This window comes from Eublepharis macularius, chromosome 18 (assembly GCF_028583425.1).
Source record: "Eublepharis macularius isolate TG4126 chromosome 18, MPM_Emac_v1.0, whole genome shotgun sequence".
Taxonomy (NCBI): Eukaryota; Metazoa; Chordata; class Lepidosauria; order Squamata; family Eublepharidae; genus Eublepharis; species Eublepharis macularius.
Window position 1 is genome coordinate 804,913 of NC_072807.1, and position 15,663 is coordinate 820,575.

At 46.7% G+C, this 15,663-nt stretch overlaps 1 protein-coding gene across 4 annotated transcripts in view; it reads left to right on the forward strand.

Annotated features, from left to right (window-relative positions):
* EPHA1 (EPH receptor A1) overlaps positions 1-15,663 on the forward strand; it is a 121,243-nt gene that overhangs the window by 71,615 nt on the left and 33,965 nt on the right. For 3 of the 4 annotated variants that reach the window (XM_055002267.1, XM_055002268.1, XM_055002270.1), the window contains exons 3-4: positions 37-315; positions 5,531-5,921. In XM_055002267.1, coding sequence (XP_054858242.1) covers positions 37-315; positions 5,531-5,921 — 670 coding nt within the window. The remainder of the gene's footprint in view (positions 1-36; positions 316-5,530; positions 5,922-15,663) is intronic. The other variant, XM_055002269.1, reaches the window with a different exon arrangement.

Consider the following 15,663-nt stretch of genomic DNA (forward strand, 5'->3'; position numbering starts at 1 on the left):
CAAAACCATTTTTTTCTCCTTTCTCCCCATGTGCAGTGGGGTGAGGTGCAGCAGATGTTCAACGGCACTCCGGTCTACATGTACCAGGACTGCAGCGTCTTCTCCGAGGGCCATACGGACCACTGGCTCCGCACCAACTGGATCATTCGAGGAGAGGCCCCCTCCCGCATCTATGTGGAGCTGAAATTCACTGTCCGGGACTGCAAGAGCTTCAAAGATGAGGACGTGGTCAGTTGCAAGGAAACCTTCAACCTCTACTACATGGAGTCAGACCAAGACGTTGGCATCCACTTCCACCGCCCTCTCTTCGCTAAGGTCAGCGGCGCTAAAGCTGCGGAGAAGCTTTCGGCATTTTGATTGAACTTATTTTATAAGCAAAAACAGGAAGATTCTTGCCTCAACCCCCCAGGACTGTTCAGAGAGGCAGGAGAACTGGGAATGTGAGCAAGCCCCTTGATTTGTCCTTAGGCTTCACAGGACCAGTTCAAAGTCTTGGGTCATGCTAACCCAAATGCATGCAATGGCTCTTCTTGCACCACGGCTGGCTCACCTTGCGCCATGCCAAGGGTGGGGTGGGTACAGCAGATAATGCCCTGTCAGCAGAGGTTCCAGTTTTCAACTGTGATGCAAAAAAGAATCAGGGCAATATTTTGTACAACTGGCACAACTTGAGGCCTTCTTACAAGATGCAGGGACCACTCTGGGTTTGACATGGAGGCTTATGTTCAAGTAGACAGCTCCAGCCAATTACGTTTTCCTGAGATGTGTAGCTGTGTCCGTACTTACACTTTTGCCACCATTCACATCTCTAGGATACACGTAAAACCCGCTTAAAAACACTTAAAACCCCTGAGGTTTTCATCCCCCAAATGGAGTGTGTGGAGACAGCTTGACAAGGTTTTCAAAGGTAGAACCTCTGCATTCCAGGACAGCTTTGGAAGGGAGCCAAGACCCTTGGGATTGCAGGCATCTTGCGGTGACCCAGGGCACAATTGTGAGACAGGTATAAGAGCCTGCTTGCAACAACCAGACACAACCAGCAGCAATGTATTCTTCAGAAGGTGTAAGAAAAAAACGCACCTTGAATGCAGACAAGTTTCAGACAGGGGAAATAAAACATAAAATCTTGAAGATGAGATATCCGTTGTTCAACCAGACATTCCTAAATGACCTGCCTGATAGTTGTTTCTGCTAAAATATTATAAAATGGGGGAGAGTAATAATAGCAAGCTGTCCTCCCCACCCCGATACTCTCACTCATTTAGTTTCCTTTCCCTTCCCCACTCAATCAGCAGTTCCTTCCTTTCTTAGGGCAACCTTGCGCCCCCCTCCCTTTTTACCTTTGTGCCCATGGAGAAATCAAAGGTTACTTTCTGGAGAGTTTTAAGATACATATAGATGGACAGATGGACATATATATCTATATCTATCAACCTTTGGAAGATTTTTCTTCAAACCAGGGGTTTATTCCAGGTTCTCATGCATCCTAGCCCTGGGTGGCCCACCTCTTGCAGGATTTTGGTCCACAAAGGAGGACCACCCATCGGTATTAGTTATATGATTCCATGAATCTAAGAATTCCCTTCTAGAGATTACATCACAAAGTATGTCCAGACAAGCGCATTTTTGCAGATGCCTAATCCACACTCAAAAAACCCTTACTCTGCTTTGTAAAGCCCACTGGCTATAATGTTGTATATGTGGCATGTTCAGTCTTTTCATATGGATTGAGCTAAGAGAGAGCAAGATCTTCCACTTGGGTTGGATCAACACAGCCGTTAAATCTGGGATTATTCGTCTTTTTTTATGACAGATCTTCTTTCTAAACTTGATTTCTGGCGATTTTTTCACATAAAATGTGATTGCAGTGCCAGATTTCCTCTTTTAGACAATAAAAATGCTTTGGAGGTGCCTCAGGGCTTCTGTTCCTTTAAACTGCCTTTAACACCTCTTGTTTTTGGTTTAAGATCTTCCCATTCTCCCAGCATTCCTTAACAGATCCTTTATTTGCAGAGGAAAGCTTTAATTCTTCCATTCCTTTGCAACAAATGCAATCATTGATGACTTGTTTATGATCATAGGCAAAGTATTAACGATATTATGGCCGTTGTCACACGGGCCCTTATTTCATCAGTTTTGCACTAGAAATCGTTTCTTCTGTTATCGTTATTAGAACAGATTCTCCCATCTTTTGACGACTGCTTGCACTTCCAGTCAGTCACATTAAAAGGGAAAAGCGCAATTTTACGGTCAGTCAAAGTGCCTCTGGAAACGGTGTTAGGGTTAGGGTTAGGTGCCACTGGAATCAGTGTTAGGTGAGACAGATGATCGGGCAGAGTGAGCATTTTGGTGCTGGAAAAAGTTCATAGTCGATCCAGGGCATTCACATGGAAGTGGGTAAAGATGACATAAAGAGTCACAAAGCATGAATTGGGGAGAATGGCGAAATTGCAAGAGAACTGGGATAAGGTGAGCATTCAGCGGGAGAATAGTTTAGCGCTAGTTTGGCGCTAAATTTATGGCCGTGTGACGACGGCCTATGACTGAGTAATTAAAAACTTCTCTGACCCGTCCCACATGCACACAGGAGCCAATGCCAGGGAGAACTGAACAAGAAATAATTACTTAGGCTTAGAAACAGAAGCTGTATTAAAACAATGGGAAATTTTCAAGAGGTGGGAGCTCCCTAGAAAGCCTCAAAAGCACTTTTATGAGTCAGGTGTACTGCAGTGGAGCTTAAAGCATTCCCGGTATAAGCAGAGACGGTGGGAATGGGGAGGCAGAGTAGATGAGAATGTTCCAAGCACATCAGCGTGTCCATCTATCATCTATGAAATTTTGAAGGCATGGCTTAACATGGTGAGCTGCAAATAATCAGGGCACATTTTCTACATACCTACGTACGTCTTGAGAACCTCCGTACTCAAGAAGGCGCTGCTCCTGGGTCAGCTAGGGGCCCTGTCAGGCAGATGCACCCTGGGTGTTCCTGGCTCAAACTTTCCAAGTTCATGCAGAAGCCGGGCTTCTTAATTGCATTGTCGTCCCCCACCCCACCTCCACAGTATTGTTTTCCATTCATTGCTCTTCCATTTCTGATTTTGTTTTGCTTCCCCCCCCCCATGTATTTTCAGACCACCTTTGTGGAAAAACATGGGGGGGGGGGACTTGAAATAAAACCAGGAGAGCAACATCTGATCATGAAATCTGGTCTGGTGTAAGAGAGGGGGGGAAACAAGGCAGGTCAGAAGCATCAAAAGAACTGGTGCAGAGAAGACCTTCAGGTCTCCGGGGCCGATGGATTTAGATCAGGACAGCAGGAGCGATCAAGGCGTTTAAAGCTCCCTGCTGCACCATCTTCCCAACCTAAAATGTCTTGGAGAGCTGCTATTGGGTCACCATCAGGGAAACTTACAAACAGCCTATCAGTACACATGAAGTTGAGCAAACAGCAGCTTCTAGGGAACATTTTAGGTCAGGAAAATGGTGCAGGGCAGGAGCTTTAAGCTCCCTCTCCCTGCATGCTGCAGTCCTGATCCAAATTGGCTTCCAGGGGCCTGAGAATCTTTCGATTCAAGTAGGAATCCCCTGTATACAACTGCTTGTCAGCCCCTGGGTGAACCTGGGAGGGCTTAGCTCCTTCTTGGCTTCATTGGTGCATGATCAGTTCTTACATAACAAGCAAGGTGGCTTCAAGGTGCTTAAGTTTGTCTGGATTGTTCTCTGATTGATTAAGGCACTTCAGAATTTATTTTTTTTCATTCCTCAACTATTAAATACATTTAATACATGTATTTTATCCATTGGTTGGTCAGTTAACCCAGCCCTGCTGAAGGCCAAACTAGATGATCCCATGTCCCCAAGTCCTCCGCGAGGACATGGGCCAATTTAGAGCTCTCTCTCTCTCTCTCTACTTTTGAAAAGCCTGCTGGAGATTACAGAGCCTGGGGAAGAGCCCCCCCCCCACCGCCCCCGTATTGCTTTTCAAGAGCTGAAACAATTAGGAATGCAAAATTCAATGACATTGTGAGGAACAATGAACAGCAAACTGCCTGAAGTCAGGTATCATGGGATCTGTGAGATTACAAGATATAAGGCAACCATACAAAACAGTAAATAAATAAAAGAAGCCACGCTCTCCAGTTTGCAGAATCTGGGCAAGTCTGTTAATGAGAGGACATTTTGGAGGTCTTTCATTCATAGGGTCGCCATAGGTCGGAGGCAACTTGATGGCACGTAACGCACACAACACAGTCATGGTAACGGACTGCAGATTGATGCATGTATGAAGGTATACTTTCGGACTGTTCCATCTTTGGTTGGTTAATGTTGGAAAGTGGATGCTGGACTAGAACAGTCTAAAAAGATCAGGAGGACTAACCAATGAAAAAATATGTATATTTCAATCCAATATAGTCAAGAAGTAAAGTGCCTAAGAGTGAAATTGCTAGAACACGTACAATCAGAATTTATACAACAAAACCGGAACAGCGGCAACCACCCCAATAACATGTAAAAATTAACACAAGGGCTCAAATACTACAGCCCGAAGGTACAACAATGACAGCTATATGTATGCAAAATATCTTTCTAGCAAAGCAAAGAGCTTGTTTCTAACTCTCTTCTTCAGGAGTCGTGATAGTAAATATACCTGAAACATAACAAACCACCATGAAACTCTTCGGTAGAATGAACGGTCAGCACCTCACCCTGAAGAAGAGAGTTCGAAACAAGCTCTTTGCTGGCTTCTTGTTGAGTCGGGGGGGCCTTGTGTCTCCCATCTTTTGCCTGCCTGCATCTGTAATGATGAGACAATAAGACATACGGTTTAGAAAGATATTCTGATTGTACATTTTCTAGCAATAGCACTCTTATGCACTTCTTGACTATATTGGACTGAAATATACATATTTTTTCATTGGTTAGTCCTATTCTTTTTTGACCTTTTCCCCATGAGGGCTGCTCCATTGTGTGTTGGACTAGAACGGTCTAGCAGGGCTCTTCTTACGTCATTATTGTAGACTAAGGGCCTATCTAAACATTACATTTTCCACAGGGATGTCCCTGGGTTGAGTAGAGAGACGTGTCCTGAAGTTCTTCTCTTCCCATTTTTGTTAGGACTCTGGTGCGTGGACAGAGGGTGCTTAGGCTTCCCCCCTCTTGCACTATTTTGCAGACCAGAAATGGGCCAGGGGTGCTATTTGCCCTACTGTTGAAATGTAACATGTAGCTCATCAGTAAAGTGCCATCAAATAGCAGCCAAGTTATGGTGGCCTCATAGGGTTTTCAAGGCAAGAGACATTTAGAGGTGGTTTGCCGTTGCTTGCCTCTGTGTAGCAAACCCAGGGCTTCCTTGTGGTCTCCTGTTCATGTACCAATCAGGGCTGATTCTATTTAGCTTCCGAGATCTGATGAGGTCGGGCTGGTGTGGGCCATCCAGGTCAAAGTGTGCAGCCACTAATGGGGGCAAATGCCCCCCCCCCCAGTCATTTCAGCTTAAGTCTAAACTGGGGCTGATTCTCTTCTCTTGCAGGTCAATACTGTAGCAGGAGACCGCAGTTTCACAAACCGGGACATTGAGCGGGGAGCTCTGCAGCTGAACACGGAGGTATCCCCTATTGGGAATTTGCAGCAGCGTGGATTCTACCTGGCCTTCCAGAACTCCGGGGCTTGTGTGGCCCTGGTCTCTGTGAGAGTTTACTACAAGACCTGCTCAAAAACTGTGCGTGGACTGGCTCAGTTCCCAGAGACAATAGCAAGCTCTGAGGGGTTGGCTGTAGTGCCCGGTGCCTGTCTCGAAAATGCAACCGAGGAAGTGGGGCTCCCACCCAGGATGCACTGCAGTCCGGATGGGGAGTGGCTAGTCCTGGTGGGCCATTGCCTGTGCGCCCCTGGCTTTGAGGAGGCTGGAGGAAGCTGTGTCCGTAAGTATTCCAATGGGGCAAGCTGGGGGGCAGGGCTTCCAGGAGCTGAAAACAGTGGATTATCCAGGTGGGAGGTGTGGACTTTGCATATGACTGACTGAGGCATTTTATTTATTATTTATTTATGCCATTTATAGTCCGCCTTTCTCACTGAGACTCAAGGCAGATTGCATAATGTGAGATTAGTACAGTCAATACCAAGGACATCTCCATAGACAATGCCGTAGGGTATATAAATGCAAGTTTACAAAGACATAACATTAGCAAGAATCCAATACAGAGTCGAAGAAATGCTGAAACGGAACACAAGCAATTCTAGGACTGGCATTAGACAACACAGAACTACCCAACCGATGTGACTCATTGCTCTTTAATCAGCCTGGTTCTGCAGGATAATGTGGTAGAATGGAAAATAATAGAATGAGCGATACCACTTCAGACTGCAGGGGCGTCGTACCGCTTTTGAATGCTTCCTCTATATTTAAAAGACCAAACCAAAAAAACCTCCCACGAAATAGGACAAAATATACTAGCCCAGACCATTGTCCGCTGTGCTGATTTTTCTTTTTGCAAAGAGTTTTGGGGGAAATGGTGTGTAGCGGTTCTGTTCCTTTTTTCTCCTCATTTTGATGTGAGCAGCCTGAAGCCTTGGCGGATTCCCGCCACCCCAGCCTCCTTCATGACTCCCGTGCTGCTTGCCTCTCTTTCTCACGGACTTCCAGACGGGCATAAATGTATTTATTTATTTTATTTTTTAAAATGCATAAGCCCACCTTTTGGCCCTCACAAAGGCTAACAAATTAAAACATGCACAGTAAAATCACATTTTAAAATCACCCAAGAATACCATCAATAAAACAATTATAACCAAAGCTAAAATACTTACAGAGCAAAACTACAATTAAAAACAGTGATTAAAAACATAGGGGGCTTCCTAACATCATTCTAGTCGTGGTGCCAGATTCAGGGACTGAGAAGCTGTGATTGTGACTGAGAGAGCAATCTCAAACAGGCCTACTCAGAATGCTACTCAGGTCTATTTAACGGCACTTTGCTCCCAGGGAACGGTTCCTAGGGTTGCACTGTGGCTCACTCAGCCAGTGTCTCCCAAGGGTTCAAGGCACCTGTAGGGTGCAGTGATGGTGCTGGTGTTTCATCACTGCATAGGACATCTCCAGGGCCAGCCAGAGACATTTTGATCCAGAATCCATATCTGTGGGGAGATCCCGGAACCGATTGCTTAGTGTCAGAGCCTCAGAATATCTCCTGATTTTCGTGCTCCTGTGAGTTACATTCTTCCATGCACCCGCCTCCTGTGTAGGGTGCTCCTCCCTATAGAATCATAGAATCATAGGTTCAGAAGGGACCTCCACCATCATTCAGTCCAACCCCCTGCACAATGCAGAAATTCACAAATCCCCCCCCCCATTGCCCCAGTGACCCCTGCTCTGTGCCCAGAAGATGGCAAAACACCTCCAGGATGTGGAACTTTATCAAAAGCCTTACTGAAATTGAGATAAACCATGTCTACAGCATTCCCCTGATCCAGCAAGGTAGTAACTTTCTCAAAAAAAGAGATAAGGTTAGTCTGACATGACTTGTTCTTGAGAAACCCATGCTGGCCCTTGTAATCACAGCCTTCCTTTCTGAATGCTCAAGGACTGACTGTTTGATGAGTTGTTCTAAAATATTTCCAGGTATAGGTGTTAAGCTGAAGGGTCAGTAGTTACCTGGATCCTCCTTTCCCCCCTTCTTGAAGATGGGGACAACATTTGCCCACCTCCAATCTTCTGGCACCTCGCCTGATATCCAAGAATTCTCAAAAATGATGGGCAGAGGCTCAGAAACTACGTCTGCGAGTTCTTTTAGTACTCTAGGGTGCAATTCATGTGGCCCTGAGGAGGACTTAGTTCCATTTAAAGAAACTAGGTGTTTATGTACTACCTCCAAGCTGATCCTAGGCTGTAACTTTCTCCCCCCATCATGTGTTCTGTTATCGCCATGTTGAGCACCATCTCCCTCGCCGGAGAAGACTGAGGAAAAGTAGGAATTGAGCAGTTCTGCCCTCTCTTCATCGCCTGTTACATTTTCACGTCCCTGTCCTTGCAATGGGCCTACCACGTCTTTGCTCTTTTTCTTACTTTGAACATAAGCAAAGAACCCCTTTTTGTTGTTTTTAGCATCTCTTGCTAGCCTAAGCTCATACTGAGCTTTATAGCTTTTCTATCATTCTCTCTATAGTAAAGAGTCCAGTAGCACCTTTAAGACTAACCAACTTTACTGTAGCCTAAGCTTTTGAGAACCACAGTTCTCTTTGTCAGAACTGTGGTTCTCAAAAGATTATGCTACATTAAAGTTGGTTAGTCTTAAAGGTGCTACTGGACTCTACTACTTTTGCTACTACAGGCTAACATGGCTAACTCCTCTGGATCTATTCTCTCTACAAGCATTGGTTATTTGTTTATATTAATCTTTGGTTATAAGGTCCTCCTTCCATTTCCTAAATGAGTTTTATTTCTCAGTTCATTAGAAAGCTATTTAGGAAGCCACCTTGGGTTCTTTAAGCTCCTGCCATTTTTCCTTCTCATAGGAATCATTTGTGATTGTGCTTTCAATATTTCGCTTTTAAGGAACTCCCTCCCCTCTTGAACTCCCTTCTCCTTAAGTATTTCTGACCATGAGATTCTACCCAGCAGAGCTTTCAGTTTGTTAAAATTTGCTTTCCTGAAGTCCAACCTGTATGTCTGACAGTAAATTCCCAAATTACCTGGTCGCTGCTACCCAGGACGCCCACTACTTTCACCTCTTCAACCAGTTCTTCCCTGTTGGTGAGAAAGATCGCAGAATCCCTCGTTTCCCTCTCCACTTTATGAAAAATGAAATTGTCAGCAAGACAAGTCAGGAATTTATTTGACCTTTCATCTTTAGCAGAGTTAGACTTTAAACAGATATCCGGGTACTTGAAATCTCCCATGACCACTGTGTCCCATCTCTTTGTGAACTTTGTAATTTGTTCTAGGAGTGTCTTATCCAAGTCCTCTGCTTGGCTTGGTGGTCTATAGCAGACCCCCACCATAATATCACTAGTATTTCTTATTCCTTTTATTTTTACCTAGAGACTCTCAACAGAACTTCACTGCTCAGATACATGTATTTCCTCACAAGTATATACCTCCTTTACATATAATGCTACTCCTCCCCCCTTCCTTATTTGTCTATCCTTTTTGAACAAGTTGTATCCCTCAATCCTCGTATTCCAATTGTGACTGTCATTCCACCAAGTTTCTCTAATGCCTATTATGTCATAGTCCCCTTCCTCTATTAGGACTTAAAGTTCCTCCTGCTTGTTTCCCATACTCTGTGCATTAGCGTAGAGACATCGGAAGCCAAGTGTTATATGCCCTGAGGTTTTTGTTTCTGTGCTTACCTGTGAATTAATGTTTCCTAGCATATGTTCCACTCCCTGCAGGTCTTCAGTGTTCCCTTTTCCAGTTATAGGCTCCTGATGACACCATCTATGAAGCCAGTCATTTATTTGCAGCACTCTTCTTTCCCTTCCTAAACCACGGCCTATGACAGGAAGAACTGACAAAAACACAACCTGTGCTCACAGGTCCTTAACCTTTTTACCCAGAGCCACATAGTCTCTTTTAATGTGTCCTGGATTGTGCCCAGCAATATAATTTTTTCCCACATGTATCAGGAAGAAGGGATAATAATCTATGGGTTTGATAAGTCTTCCTACCCTTTCTGTCACATCCTGCACGCATGCACCTGATAGACAGCATACCTCTCGAGATGACAAGTCCAGTCGGTGCACTTTACCCTCTACCCCTCTCAGTAGGGCGTCCCCAATTACCAGCACACGCCTTCTCCTATATTGAGGAATGGAAGCTCGAGTCCTCTCGTCCGCAGGGGCCTCAGAAATTTCTTTCAAAGTTCGAGGATTCTGGAGGAATCGCTCTTGATCCAGTGGTTCAGAATCAATATCTATGGGGAGATCCTGGAACCGACTGCTTAGCATCAGAGGTTCAGAGTGGCTCCTGATTATCCTGCTCCTGTGGGTGACTTTCTTCCAGGTGCCCGCCTCTTGCATTGGGTGCTCCTCCAAATCCTGAGATGCCTTTCCCTCCTCCTCCTCATGTTACCCTCTAAAAAGTGGTTCATACATTCTGTCCATGTACTCTTCAGCTTCCCTTATTAAACTGAGTGTGGACAAGCATGCCTCAAGTCTCTGTATCTTCTCCTCCAGTAGGGCTACCAACTTACACTTGCTGCAAGTGTAGTTGCTGTTACCCTCAGGTAAGAAGACAAACATGCTACAGACTGAACATGTCACTGCCTCAGCTCTCTCGCCAGCCATGCTGCTGCAATCCATTTCAGAGGTGGTTCAGGTTTCCCCTGCCAAACTGCCTCAGAAGAAAGGTTGGCAGAACCAACTGGCACCACTTAGCAGCAGGTTCTACGCACTCACCCCCCCCCAAACACTGTCCTCCCACACAGTAACCTCAGCAAATTCCCCCAGCAGTTAAAGGCAATAGAGAAAGACTCATTGCTCTAGCAGCTCTCTTTCCTGCTCCTTCTTAGAGCTCAGGTGGCTGTGATGTGCCTCTGGTGAGGAGGAGGAGCGTAATTCAGTTCTGAAATACCTTTCCTTCTTTCTCCTGTTGCCTTCTAAAGAGTGCTTCATTCGTTCTGTCCATGAACTTTTCACGTTCCCTCATAAAATGGGGGACAAGCATGCCTCAGGTCCCTGTATCTTCTCCTCCAATAGGGCTACCAACTTACGCTTGCTTCAGGTGTAATTGCTGTTACCCTCAAGTAAGAATATAAACATGCCACAGACTTTGCACGTCACTGTCTCAGCTCTCTCACTAGCCATATTGCTGCAATCCATTGCAAAATTGTTCTGGGGTGTTGTTGTTTTTTTGCATTCCCTGATAACTCCCCTGCCAAACTGCCTCACAAGACTACTTCTGAAAGGCTTGTAGAAAGGTTTGTCCTAAACCTTTTTCAGAGCATGTTAAGTGCTCAGGGATGCTCATGAACCCTGCTTTGCTCTTTCAAAAATGGCAGAGTGGCCAGGAGCACCTTCCATCAGCTATATCTGGTTCGCCACCTTTCTCATTACCTAGACTCAGGCAACCTGGCCACACTGACCCATGCTTCTGTAACCTGAAAACAACCCAGAAATTACAATTGGTCCAGAATGCATCAGCCTAAATACTGTCAGGGGCTAGCTGCTTGGAACATATGTTGCCCATTTTAAAACAACTAAATTTTTGCCAATTTGTTTCTGAGCTCAATTCAAGGTTCTGATTACAACCTTTAAAGCCCTTCACAACCTGGGGGGCCACATATTTGAAGGACCATCTCCTTCCATGTGTCCCAGTGTGCCGGCTTCAGACTTCAGGCAGCCATGTGTTGGCAATAGAGGTGGGCACAGACCAGAAAAACCCATGGACCATTGGCTCATGGTCCATCAATTTTCATGGACCAGTCACAAATCCACTCTGTTCACAGACCAGTTCATCGGCCTATGGTCTGTCACTTGTGGGGCCCTAGGACTTCCCCCTTCACACTCAGAGATGCCACACTCGCAGCAAGGCTTCAGAAGATTGTCCTCCAGCCACCCTCCAAGTTTCGCCAAGATTGCATTTTGGAGGTCTGAGCTACAGACCCCCAAAACAGCCACCCCCAAGAAACTTCTTGTAGATACTATGAGTCGCAAATACCAACTGACTTGCATTGGCTTGCAGCACCAAAAAGTTGCAATGAAGCAAAATCAAATAGAAAAGGGTGAGGGAAGAGCACCCTCACTCACCACACAGAAACCTTCCCAGCCATTGCCTAGGGAATTCTTGCTCCTTGCTCTCATAGAGAAGAATGGGAGCTCTCTGGTTGGCAGGCAGAGCTGCCTATCATGTTTTTAAGGGCTAGGATTGGTGTGTTCCAAGGCCTGCAGAAGGTCTGCAGATGTCCCCTCCATTGCCTAGGGAATCCATAGATCAGCACCAGGATGTCTGGACTCAGGGACCATGGACTGGCCCAAACGGGCCAAAGTTTGTGAAAAACATGGTCTCATGAACTGTGTGTTCGCAATCCAGGCCAGACTGTGTCAAATTTAGGTCTGTATTCTGGTTTGTGCCTACCTCTAGTTGGCAATCCCACCTCTCAGGGTGGCCTATCCGGACTGGCATCAACCAGAGCTCGGGCCGCTTCCTTTTTCACCCCTACTCTGTGGAATGCGCTCCCTAAAGAGACGGGGGTGGCCCCCAGCTTGGAGATCTTCAGGCGGTAGTGCAAGTCCTGTCTGTTCGCCAGGGCTTTTGAGGGGGTTTGAATGGCAGGCATTTTTAATGGGAGAGGGAGGGATTGGGGAGTTGTTTAGGCTTACCATTCCCTCAGTCAGGTTGGGGGATCCCCTGCCAGCGCCTGGGACTTCCCACCGCCGTTCAGCCGGCTAGTGGGGTGGGAGGAGAATGTTGGGTGTTGGGGAGAACACGGTCCGCATCCCACCATTCTGACATTATCCCCTTTGTGCCCAGAAGTGATGTCAGCATGTCACTGGGGGAAGCTAGGGATCCTCTAGCATTTTGCCCCAGTGCTACAGCTTCCTGTCACCTGCTGGTGGTGTGCTGATGTCACTTCCAGGTGCATTGGGAGGGCATCGCTGGTGAGGCCCTTGGTGACCCCGTAAGTCCCTCCCCCCTCCCCATCTCCTGTCAGTTGCCAGGGGTCAGGGCAGTCCCCAGGTGGTTATTTTATTTTGGTTTAAACTGTGAATGTTTTTAAACTATTACTGTAAGTCACCTTGAATTACAGGGAAAGGCAGGGTAAAAACGCTTTAAGAAATGAATAAAAAACCTACTAGCACATCCCCCCGCCCCTCCCGCCAACACTGCTGTAGAGGCCAGCTGAACCTGTGTGATTAACCTGCTAAATGACTTTTAAGAAACTTACCTTACCTTTTACCTATCAACTGATAGTCACTATTTTCTAAGCCGCTCTTTAAAAGCAGCTCCTACGTCCTGTTTCTGCTTTCGCATATCTGAAACGTCAGCAGGGATGGGGGGTTAGGGAAAGCAGGACACCCCCCCCCCCCCGCTGATCTCCCCCATTGGATGGGTTCTGTTGCCCAAGGACAGATTGACCAACATTTCACCTTTGACTTTCAGGACAGCAGGTTACAGATTCAAACAGGAAGCCTGTTTGCCTATTTAGCGATCCAGTGTTGATGGTTAATAATACAGCAACACAGTCACTGCATTGTTAAGCACTGCAGACAAAACTACGCAAAACCATTGTTATGTTGATAAGCCAGGCACTTAGGTACACTCTGTTCTCACCTGACAGCATTTGGTGAGGTGCAGGCAGAGGGCCCCCAGGCAATGTTTTGCACCAAGCCATGGGTTACTCCTCTGCAACCCTGAATTTCAGGGTCTGTCATTTTGATGACACTGAAAAGCAGCCATCGCCCTGATCTCCTATCAAGTGCCATCAAAGCAAATAGTAGGTCAGTGTTGCGACGGGAAATTATTTTGCATTTGATCTGCATTTTTCAATCTGTAGATCGTTCAGTGATCTAACATTTCCTGTAAGAAGGAGCTATAATTATCACCATCTTCATATATTACCTGCCTTTCCCCCTAAGACTCAACATGGATTACAAACTCTGAAAAGCAATCCAGTTGTACAGCAAAGACTTCAAGTATACAAGGCAGTAGGGCTAGGTTTTACAGACAGGGCTGCCAGGGCCAGGCTGGGAGATTTGGGGAGATTTGGGGGTGGAGCCTGGGGAGGGCAGGGTTTGGGGAGCTCAGCGGGGTACAATGTCACAGAGTTCACCCTCCAAAGCAGACATTTTCTCCAAGGAACTGATGTCAGTAGCGTGGAGGTCAGTCGTGATTCTGGGAGAAACTCCAGGCCCCACTTGGAGGGTGGCAAGAACTGGAAAAACAAATGAAAATTAAAACTGGCCTAATGTGTGACTGACTACCATCATGAAGAGAGTGGCTTACAGAGGAAACTGTCTGGATTATACCAAAGCCTTTGACGGAATCTGCATTTGTCAGGGCTCGGCCCTCTCTGTCCTAGGGAAAGCTTGGCCCCTAGCTCCTGCCCACTGCCCAGGCCCACTGCAGACTAGAGGCCTGGCGTGGGCTCCTGCTGAGCAGCCTTCCTGTCACTGGGATCAGGTGAAGGGTTGAGAAAATTTTCCAGCTGTGGATCCTGCCCCTCCCTGCTGCTCTGCTGCCACAGCTCAGCCAGTTTTTCCACTTAGACGCGACTATTACTGTACTCTTCACGCCCTCCTGGTTTGTGAGCCGTCCCCTGAAATGGCACATGGGCCCATCCTGCCTGGGCAGGTCTGTGTGGCACCACCCAGGCAGCAGCTGACATGCAAACGGCTCCCTTAGCCAGCTTGATCCAAGACAGGTATCTTCTCAGAAGCTGGGGAGGGAATGGAGATGGGATTGCAATGGAGGAGTCCTTCCTCGAGAGTAAATCCTGCCCAGCCCCACCCAGACACTGGAGTCAACAGAGGGACAGGATTCCCAAAAGAACTCGTGTGTGTTCTGCCACAACAGTGAATGTTTGCTACTTTCTCACACAGGGAAGAATAAAGTGTTGCATTTGGTGACAATGTGAGAGAAACTGGAAACTCTGTCCGCTTACGTGAGTGGGTAGCCTGTGTTGCCAACCTCCAGGTAGAACCTGGAGTTCTCCCAGAATTACAACAGATCTCCAAAATACAGAGATTAGATCTCCAGGAGGAAATGGCAGCTATGAAGGATAAACTCTATGGCAACACATCCCCAAGGAGGTCTTTCCCCAAACTCCACCTTCCTCAGGCACCACCTTTAAATCTCCTGGAATTTCTCAAGTTGGAGTTGGCAACCCTAGGCTTGGCTGCCACTCACCGGGATGCCACAGTGGGTTGCACTGTGCAGCAGCACAAGGAAACACACTGCAGTTCAGCACAGGATCTCTGTGGTGTACAAGTTCTACTTCCACACACACACACACACACACACACACACACACACACACACACACACACTCAGGTTGCCAACTCCAGGTTGGGAAATTCCTGGAGATGTGTGGGTGGAGCCTGGGGAGGGTGAAGTTTGGGGAAGGGAGGGACCTCAACGGGATATAATGCCATAAAGTCCAGTCTCTAAAGTAGCCATGTTCTCCGGGGGAACTGATCTCTGTAGTCTGAAGATTAGCAGTAATTCTAGATCTCCGGCCCCCACCAGGAGGTTGGTAAATCTGTCACACACACTCTTTTTCACTGCTTGCCCTAATAAACACTTCTGCTATTACCTTATAAAGAGTAGTTTCCCCCCTCCTCCCTCTCTCTTGCCCGTCGTGCCTCTTGCCACGTTCTCCTGTTCCAGTTATTCACCAAAGGGTTGTCTTTTAATTCGTAAAGTAATCTTGCCTTCCTTGGCCAACGTGGAGCTTCCCAGCTCCCAAGGACTCTCAATAAAAACCCAGCAAACTTGGCAGCTGTACCTGTACTCACATCTCTGTCCCAGGTGCCTTGGTTTGGCAATAGAGCCAAGTGTGTGTTCAAGAGCAGGGCCAGATCCAAAACTTTTTGCCGAACACACCCACTGTTGAGAGTGCCGGTGACACACCCTTGTTCCCACACCAGGGTGGGGTCCATTCCAAAAGGGATCACGAACGAAAGGGGCCAACAAGGGTGACAGGGCTAGAAACAAAAGCCATAGAA